This window comes from Vipera berus (assembly GCF_964194415.1).
Source record: "Vipera berus genome assembly, chromosome: 1".
NCBI classification, from domain to species: domain Eukaryota; kingdom Metazoa; phylum Chordata; class Lepidosauria; order Squamata; family Viperidae; genus Vipera; species Vipera berus.
Window position 1 is genome coordinate 222,065,795 of NC_138202.1, and position 10,000 is coordinate 222,075,794.

The 10,000-nt window shown below is 40.6% G+C and overlaps 1 protein-coding gene across 1 annotated transcript; it reads right to left on the minus strand.

Annotated features, from left to right (window-relative positions):
* Window positions 1–744: 744 nt before the first annotated feature.
* Window positions 745–10,000, minus strand: RPS7 (ribosomal protein S7). Its single transcript, XM_081341488.1, has 7 exons — window positions 9,936–10,000; window positions 8,034–8,115; window positions 6,852–6,923; window positions 5,543–5,686; window positions 4,871–4,935; window positions 3,039–3,189; window positions 745–1,059 (listed from the first exon to the last, which is right to left on the minus strand). The coding sequence occupies exons 2-7, from the start codon at window positions 8,106–8,108 to the stop codon at window positions 982–984; spliced, it is 585 nt and encodes a 194-aa protein (XP_081197614.1). The 5' UTR covers window positions 8,109–8,115; window positions 9,936–10,000; the 3' UTR covers window positions 745–981.

Here is a 10,000-nt window from a genome sequence, read left to right on the forward strand (position 1 = left end):
AGCCTGTTTGGAACCGGTCTATGCAAACAGCAGGCGAGCACACAGCTCCATTTGTTCAAGTGGTGGGCACATGCAAGCACCATTTGTGCAAATGGAGTTGTGTGCATGCCACCATCTGCACGGAACCATCCCCTACCGGTCCAAGCTGGAAAGTTTGGGGATTGCTGCCTTAAATGCTTTACATTATAGCCATGCAGGTATCCACTCAGAAGTCCCAAACTTAGCAGGCAATGGATGTAGGGTTGAAGTTTTACTCTTTTTAGGAAAATCAATTCAAAAACTGTTTAATGACACCCTACTTAACTTCAACTATTCTTTCACATCTCTAAAAATGTTCGCATGATTAATCTGGGAAAACATACCTGTCCTATAACCCAAAAAGATTATTGAAGCATTATGGTAAATGTAACAGGTTGCTTTAGTCCAAATTGCTTTAGTATTCTTCTAGAGGACATTAAAAACATTTGGCATAGCCAAATAATTAGAAATGTCTAGGTGACATTTATTGGTGGCAAACCAAGACATAATGAATTTGTTGGGTTTTACACTAAACCAAACGTTTCAGGTCCTTTCATTACAGAATCCTGGAATATTAATTTTCAGGATTCAGTATTTAGATGTATGTTTTAATTTTCAGTATAATTTAACTCTTTTACCTCCACTTTTGGGATACTTAAAAGATAGGTTTTTGAAGTTTTAAGGGAAGTATCATAGTAGTTCTTTGGCTGTCATCACTCAATAGGACAAATGAAACCCAGAATTTTATTATTCAATAGGTACCACAATATATTGATGTCAACAGTAGAACTAATTGTAATCATGATTTTCAATTATGTACTTTGAACAGCTATAAATTTGTTGCTTATGTCATCTTTTCATCAACAACCAAATGTATAAAATTTTAGTTTCATACTTTTAAAAAAGCATGACATTAAAAAATATGAAGAATTAACTTTTATTAATTCACACAGTTTTTGCACTTTACAGCTGAAATTCTGGAAACTCAAACACAACATCTTTGCCCGTCAGCTTCTTGTATACACCAGAAAATGTTTCAACCTGCAAACAGAATAACCAAACATCAGCAAAAATGATACTTGACGCTAAAGAAGGCAAACTATACTGGAAAGAAGACTATATCGATTCTAAAATTAAAGAAATATATATGGTATTACCGTATACATTTTTTAAAAGCTTATACTCTAAAATTAATTTATACATCACTGAACATTTATAGGAACAACACATTTGGCACAAGATAAAACTAAGCCACGAGAGGTGGCAGCACAGAATCAATATTGACTATAGTGGAACCTGTTTGGTATTTAAAATGATGAAACCACCAGGAAGACTCAGGGATGTCAGCTATACCATGAAATAAATTTAAAATAGCCAAAAAATACAAAGCAGAAATAACAAGACACTTCTGTAACTTGCCAAGAAAATAAAATGTGTCCAGGTATTCACTAAGAATCAAGCTTGAAGGTATCTCTACCTCTAAACAACATTAATACATTCAAATAAAAAAGCCAATGAGAGTTGACAATTCAAGCTGATAACCTAAACCATTTACTGAATCTCAGACAATTAACAATAACCTTATACACAACGTCAAGATCTGAAGACAGGACAAAGCAGAATTTCCCTCCTTTTTTCCCATCAATTCAAGTTTCACCCTATGGGTAACTCTTGTAGAGCAGGGGCACCCAACCGGGGGTGCGAGATGATATTCCAGGAGTGTGTGAAAACTTCAAAATTATAAAGGATATGCATAATTTGTTATTTTGAACTTTTGTAAGGGGTGCGAGAATACATCAGAAGCGTTCTAGGCGTGCGGGGTATAGAAAAGGGAGCCGCTGTTGTAGAGTATTTGTGAACTGGGGGAATGTGTACTATGAGTATCCGTTAAAATAGAGACTACTCTCAGACCTCATTACACAGATATGATAGATTATGCAGAGGATTTTTATTATTTGTGGTGATTTGCAACCTGTTCTTGTGACTGTGGCACCATCACCCCAATACTGATGTGATTGCAATTTCGAGCACTTGGCAACAGGCTCCCATTTACGACCGGCTGTAGCAGTCATGTGATCACAACTTGCAACATGCTCACTGGTCAATGACTTTGAATTCGGTCCCAGGACTACATGATTTGTTTAACAATTGTCGTAACAGTTTTGTAAAATTGGGTCCAACTTGGCTTACAACAGAAATTCCAGGTCCAATTGGTGTCATAAGTTGAAGACTACTGGTAGGCCTGTTTCAAGGCTAAACTAATGGCATTGTTTGGAAGATGTCTGGCAGAAAATTAAACATTACAGAATTTTCTAGACGGATCTGTTCCCATATCATCAGATTCCACATATCCCTATAACATAAGCCATAAAGGTAAAGGTAAAGGTTCCCCCGCACATGCGTGCTAGTCGTTTCCGACTCTAGGGGCCGGTGCTCATCTCCGTTTCAAAGCCGAAGAGCCAGCGCTTGTCCGAGGACATCTCTGTGGTCATGTGGCCGGCATGACTAGACGCCAAAGGCGCACGGAACGCTGTTACCTTCCCACTGGAGCGGTCCCTATTTTTCTACTTGCATTTTTACATGCTTTCGAACTGCTAGGTTGGCAGAAGCTGGGACGAGTAACAGGCGCTCACTCTGCTACGCGGCACTCGGGATTCGACCCGCCAAACTGCCGACCTTCTAATCGACAAGCTCAGCGTCCTAACCCACTGAGCCACCGCGTCCCTAACATAAGCCATAACGTACCTCTATTCCTTACATAGTCTAAATAATGTTTTGTGTCACTCATTTTGATCAAAAAGGAAAAAAAACCCTCAACGTTTGCAAGTTCTGCGGGCACCATATTTCAGCAATTCCAAGAACATTCAATCACAGGACCAAGTTTACATTAATCTGTCCTTTGATCATTTCCAACTTTTAATTTTCAAATGCATCAACCTCATCAAATGATCTACCGCAGTCTGCTTTATCCATTTATCTAAAGTTTATCTGAATAAAGGCAAACTCCTCCTCTTTCTTACCTTGTGTTCAACATTGTTCTGTTGCGCTTTGTCTAAATGGACCTTTATAAGCCGGCTGCCATCCAGTTTTACACGGATTCTCTTGCCCACAATTTCACTGGGGAAAACCAAGTCTTCAAGAATGGCATCGTGCACTGCGGTAAGCGTACGGCTAAACAGAAGAGAATCAAATATTTGCTACAGTGCCTTCAATTTTATACAACTTCTACTAAGGAATCATTCAGTTTAAAAATGAAAACTGGTTATGTTTAAAATCAGACATTCTGACTCCCGAGAGATACTGCATTACCTAAACAGTAAGATTAAATTTAAATAATTTTTAAGTAGCAAATACATTTGAGTGAGACAATTGGCTATTCTTGCCTGTTTACCACTAACAAGGTAAATTGTACCTATAGCCTTGCTTGATATGTGCTTTCAAAGAACACAATGAAATTACAAATGAAATATCCAGGATCAGAATCGAAATGGCTAAATTTACATAAAACAATAAACTATATAACCCTGCAAAACATTAGCTTAAAATGTATGAAGACTCTTGGATCAAATAGAACTATTTCCATCTGGAGTGCCTAAAAGAAACCTAAAGTATTGTGTTGCTAAAACTGAGCTTATGGCTCAAGACTAAATTTCTTGCCAATAAACTTGGCTTATAAACAATGCAACAAGCCATTAGCCTTAGTTCAGACAGGACTATTATTACTTTCTAAAGTTGCTTCAGCCTGCGGGAGGATAATCAGTGCTTCGCAGAACCAGAAGGAGAATATATATTTGCACTGCTACCAAACAGAAGGCCCTAAGAGCAAAATGATAATATATCCGTCTGGTTGGACATAATGTTCAAGTCAGCCTTTTTAATACAATATACTTGGAAGGTTTGCAGCCTTCTGTAGTATCCATACTGTGTTAATAATATAAAATGCAGAAATGCTACATATAACTCAAAATAACAATTTCCCAGAACAGCAATCTTTATCTAATCTCTCAATTCGCAGGTCTGTCCATCTAATTTATGTAGCTGGCCATTTCATAAGAAAGTGACTCTGGGCAGTATACAGCAAAATTACAGAGTTTACTTGATTAGCACTCTTATTGTCCCCAACCAGAATGCAATTAGGTTGAGAATATTTGATTCCAGAAGCTCATCTACAGCTTGTCAGGATGAGTGGAGAGAAGAGGCATAATACCCTATCCCAGGGGTAGGCAACCTCGGCTCTTTTATGACTCAGCTATGCTGACTCAGGAATTCTGGGAGTTGAAGTCCATGAGTCATAAAAGAGCCGAGGTTGCCTACCCCTGCCCTATCCATTGCTACGGTTGAGAAACACTGGCATAGAGTACAAGAAAAGAATGTTGCATCTAATAATTTTAAGTAACAGTTAGCAAACACTTTCAGTTTCCAGCAAAACCCACCCCCATAAATCAGTCACATGACCGTGGGATACTGCAAATGGTTGTGACCTAGTTGCCAAGCATCCAAATGCAGTCAGGACTGCTAGGAAGTTGAGAAAACCTGTAATCCAATACCATTTGCTCCAAATGACAACTGATTTCTATTGGCTTAGGCAGACGCCTTTGTCATTATTTAGGATCCCTATGCAAATTATTATAGATTAGCCCTAACATTTCCCTGCATGCAAACCATGTGCTACAACACGCTACAGACCATTCACACTCGAGACCCAGCAAATAACCAAATAAAATTGTACTGTTGCCATTAAAACTGTCTCAAATTTCCAAGCACTGAATCACATTAACTTATAAATAGCATGGAAGGACTTGAACACAGTTGTACCGAAATATTTTTGTTTCCTCTCAAAACATAACATTACCTCCTGGGACGCTTCTGCTTGTTTTTTGTGCGGCTTTTTCTTGTAGGCTTGGGTAAAATTCTTCTCTGTTAAAATAACAGCATATCTATAAGCATTTTTCTTATACAGTGTAGACAGGCACTTTTACAATGGGCTTTTACAGTCTTTTTGTGAGCCTAAAACAGACTTTCAGTACAATATAAAGCAGGGGTGTCAAACTCAATTTCATTGAGGGCTGCATCACCATTGCGGTTGCCCTCAGGGGACCGGGTGGGTATGGCCAGGGTGGGCGTGGCTAGAGTGCGTATGGCCTACTGGGTGGGCGTGGCCAGCTCTACATCATTCGCATCAAGGGTGCCTATGGGGGCCTGGGCAGGAGTGGGACAGATCTGAGGGTCTCTGACAGAAGGAGGGTCTCTGGGTCAGGGCCAAGGCAGTGGGGGCTGTTCCCTCACTGTTTCCAGGATGGCTTCGCGGGCCACATGAAACCACTTTGCGGGCCAGATCTGGCCCCCGGGCCTTGTGTTTGACATGTCTGATATAAAGCATAAATAATTGAAAGTAAGACCCAGTTCTAGCACTAGCCGAGCAACCATAGTAGACTACAAATTTCATAAGTGAACTGACTGACTTCACAAATCACACTTTGTTTTTTAAAATCCAAAGATTCAAATATTTATGACAAACACCTACCTGGGCAATGAAGACCACATGTTTTCCACTGAATTTTTTCTCCAGCTCACGAACTAGCCGCACCTGAATCTTCTGAAAAGATTTCAGCTGGGGAACTGGTACAAAAATGATGATTGCTTTTCTACCACCACCCACTTCAATCTCCTAAGGGGGAAAAAAGCAGAACTGGGGATGAACATGATTTACATTTTAAAAGTACAAAACTAGCATTTTATTTCCATAGGCACAAAAGATCCAAAGGTATCTTAATTTTTGGAATTTCTACAGGCAAAAGTGTAATCTGGCAGTCACATCTTCTTGAGCAATAAATTCTGAGAAATTCCTATGGAAATATCAGGAGAGAAATTGTGGATGCATCACTGATCAAATCCAACTTAATGAAAATAATCATTTTACCTCTTGGGTTTTATAGCAAGGGAATTACATTTATCAATACCTAGTAACTCCCTTTTTATGAACCTGTAATTCCGTAATTCAGGGAAGAATCAAGGCAACTGGATGGAGCTGGGCGTACTTGATGCCCTTCCTAACACCATATGGAGTTTGCAGATTTTTTTCCCCTCCCTAGAAGAGAAAAATCTACCAAATGTATCAATATCTAGTATAAAATAATTAGTGTTCGTTTTTTGAAAGCATTTAAATTGCACCTGAAAGGTACAAATCTTCAAATTTTTGATGTAAAAATTACACACAGCAAGAAAATAGGCTGATTCAGCTAACGTATCTGATTTCCACACAAGATTTTTTTTAAAAATGTAGACATGTAATCAAATATACTGATTGCAAATCAAAACATAAGTACCTTCTACAATTTTGTGACTGCAGTTACTGTACCCAAGGTGTTTTAGGAACATACTGAAGACTCTTAAGAAGTTTTATTTTGAACAAAGGAATTTCTGTATCAACAAAATTCCATATTCTATTGAGGCCAACTCATGTGAGAATGCCTATATTGGAGTTTATCCAAGACTACAGCAATTTCCAGGTTTCGATGATAAAAGTAAATCAATGGTATGGAAGGGGTAACTATAATGCGCATTATATCTCAATATACTAAATCTCCTGCATCCTACTCAACTGTCTGGGATATTTGGGGTCCAAAGGGCAAGAGGAAGTTCTTGGATTAAACCTAAATGTTATATGAATTATATGAAATAAAATACTAGATGCATACAAAACATATGCTGCTCAAAAAAATAAAGGGAACACAAGATAAGACATCCTACTATTAAATACAGTACATTGTGTTGTTTGTGTTCCCTTTATTTTTTTGAGCAGTATATAATCCCAACCAAAGTTTACATATTACCTTTGCTGCTGTGATATTCAGTTCTCTCAGCTGAGCCTTTAAATCAGAATTCATCTCCAACTCCAAGAGAGCCTTAAGAGAAGATTATTAATCACTTGTTTTTCTGCTTTGTATGTTTCACTTTTCACAAATAATTATATAACCATGGCATTTTGATTAAAATACTTAGATGAGCTACAAATTTAGTTGAAAGGTCTGGAACCTATTCCAGAAGCGATCAGCAGAGGTTCCTCTGAAATACACTAAAATACGTAAGATGACTTCCATTTCCATTTAAAATATTTCAACCATAAAATCATTACTAAATTTTCCAACAGCATATTCATTTAGGCCAGGGCTTTTCAACCAGTGGTACGAGTACCACCTGTGGTACATTGGCACCTGGCAGGTGGCACACGACCATCCTAGAAAAATGGTAGCAGGGGAGGGGAATTAGCTGAACCGGTGGTAGCACACACAAGCCTGAGCGAGAGATGGCTGGAGCTGCAGGGCTGTCAGGGCTCAGCGGAAGCGCCAGGCTCCAGCTGGAACTTGGCACTGATCCTGGTGCTTCTGCTGAGCCCAGAAGAAGCACCAATCAGCTGGAATGTTGCAGCATCTCCAGGATCTTGTGATTTACATTCAGATGCTTGGCAACTGATTCATATTTATGACGGTCACAGTGTCCCAGGGTCATGTGAAGTGACCAAAACCTTCTGCAACCACCCAGCGGGGAGGGGGGGGGAAATAAAAACCAAATACACCACTCCCACTGCCAATCCTCAACAGAAATGCTCACAACAATGAAAACCTCGGACAGGAGGAAGAGTGCCACCAGGTGGGCAGGCAGGTATCTTGTTTGGCTGTGGCTTGGGGGGGCACTTTTTCCAGTGCCATTGTAACTTCAGTCACTAAATGAACTGTTGTAAGTCGAGGACTACCTGTACTTCATCACTTTTTTCCTTTTTTTTTGGTCAAGTTTTTGACACCTTGCTAGGCGACTAGCGGTACTCGGATGTTGCCATATCCTAAAAGTGGTACAATGGGTGAAAAGGTTGAAAAGCCCTGATTTAGGCTACCAATATTTATCACAAAACATTACAAATCCATAACACTAACCACCTTATTAGTCATATTTTAACACTGCTCTTATTTCTTTCAGCCTAAAATTTTCAACTGTTATCAAACAAAAAGGGCACGTACCTGGGAGATGCCAGATTCAAATTCATCTGGCTTTTCGCCATTGGGCTTCACAATCTTTGCGCTCGAACTAAACATGGCCTTTCTACATCCAAAAATAAAAATAGTACAGAATAAAAAATGTCCCTCCCAAAAGTTAAGGAAATGCCCATGATAGTACTGTGTGATTAATTTTTAACTAAACCTGCAGACTGTAATCTACAACATAAACAAATATATTTATTTTATTTTAATTCCATTTATATCCCCCCCTTCTCCGAAGACTCAGGGCGGCTTACACACACACTACACACACACACAGCAGTTAAGTATTTAAGGATATAGGATCTAGTAAAAGAAAATCTAAGTTAAACCATCTGCTCAACAATTATTTCTGAACTGCAGTTTTCATACAAGTAAAAGCTTACGAGAGTAGCCTACCTCATAAGGGTATTGTACATAGCCAATACAAATTGCAAAGTACACGATACCCTTATTTACGCACAGCCCTTCACACACCCACATAAAGCACAATGCCTGGATTAACAGCATCTTCTCAGAGCAGTCACTGTGAAACATTCCACACCTACGAGGTGGTCAATCGCATCCTTTCCAAATACCCTCTTAAAAATCAGATCGTACAATGCTACCCTGATCAATCAATGCCCACAGCATTTTGATTTGACTCCAGATGATCTCAAAGATGTTTTCTTCCCATCCCAGAAGCTCCTTCAGTTCAGAAGGTGAACTGAAGCGAGACGTCTTCAAGGAAAAAAAAAAAACAAGATCCAGTTGCCTTTAGAAAAAGCAACTTGGGGACAACCATAACTTGGGATGACCGAGAATCTCTAGAGCAGGGGTCTTCAAACTTGGCCCTTTTATGACCTGTGGACTTCAACTCCCAGAATTCCTCAGCCAGAGTGCTTGGCTGAGGAATTCTGGGAGTTGAAGTCCACAAGTCATAAAAGGGCCAAGTTTGAAGACCCCTGCTCTAGAGCCAGACACTAAGTCACACACATATAAATACGACAGCAGCTTTCTACCGATTGGAATAGAATTTGCCCTATAGGGAAAAAAGAAATCAACTTCAAACAGTGATCCGGTGGTTACTCAGGATATGGGAAGCGCAAGGTAGGCAACGTGGCAATTAACCTCGTGTTAAATGCCAAGACCCCCTTAGCAAAGTTGGCTGATTTGCATCAGCATCTCACCAGAACACGTATGCCCAAAGCTTGTTAAGTTCATCCAACCGCGTGCCATCCGCGAGAAGCAAGAAGAGCCATTTGCTACTGAAAAAAAACGTGGCCGGGCAAGAACAGGCGGGGTGAAAACAGCCTATTTTTGTAGAAAAAAGCCACGCCGCAGAAAGAGGCAAAATCTTGCCTGCTGGGTAACGCTGCTGGGATCCCAACGAAGGCTGAATTCACCAGCTCAGGGGTAGGCAAGCTCGGCTCTTTTAGGACTCGTGGACTTCAACTCCCAGAATTCCTGAGCCAGCTTGGCTGGCTCAGGAATTCTGGGAGTTGAAGTCCACGAGTCCTAAAAGAGCCGAGCTTGCCTACCCCTGCCACCAGCTCACGAGGCTTAACAAGCGCCCGAACCCGGAAGCCTCGGCCAATTTGAGATCTACTTGAGCCCAAAGTGCCATTAAAACGCAACATCGGACATTTTGTAGTTCTTTCCTTCCTTCCGTCTTCCCGGATTTTTCCCCCCTCCCATAGCGTCCCCCCCCCAACCCAAGAAGATCCAAGCTCCTTTCCTGGTGCAAGCAGCCATCGAGAACTAAGAAAGGGCGAATCGGACGCATCCCGAGGCGCTCGGCTTAGAAAAGCAGATTTCCGCCAACTCGAGGCCGTATCACCAGACCCTCCGAGGAAAAAAAAACACGCCATCACCTCCCGCCAGGCCCCAGTCGCTCATACCCACCACTTTCAGCGCCGGCCTAGAAAAAGGAAGAGCTCTCGCGAGAACACCGCTCATGCCCGGTGCGG

What these genes read in the sequence shown, in the direction of transcription:
- RPS7 (XM_081341488.1), bottom strand. Translation starts at nt 8,108, where the DNA reads ATGTTTAGTTCGAGCGCAAAGATTGTGAAGCCCAATGGCGAAAAGCCA. An exon ending in AAGCAGAAGCGTCCCAGGAG is followed by an intron (nt 3,190 to 4,870) that starts GTAATGTTATGT and finishes TCTTCTGTTTAG; the next exon opens with CCGTACGCTTACCGCAGTGC. An exon ending in AGAACAATGTTGAACACAAG is followed by an intron (nt 1,060 to 3,038) that starts GTAAGAAAGAGG and finishes TTCTGTTTGCAG; the next exon opens with GTTGAAACATTTTCTGGTGT.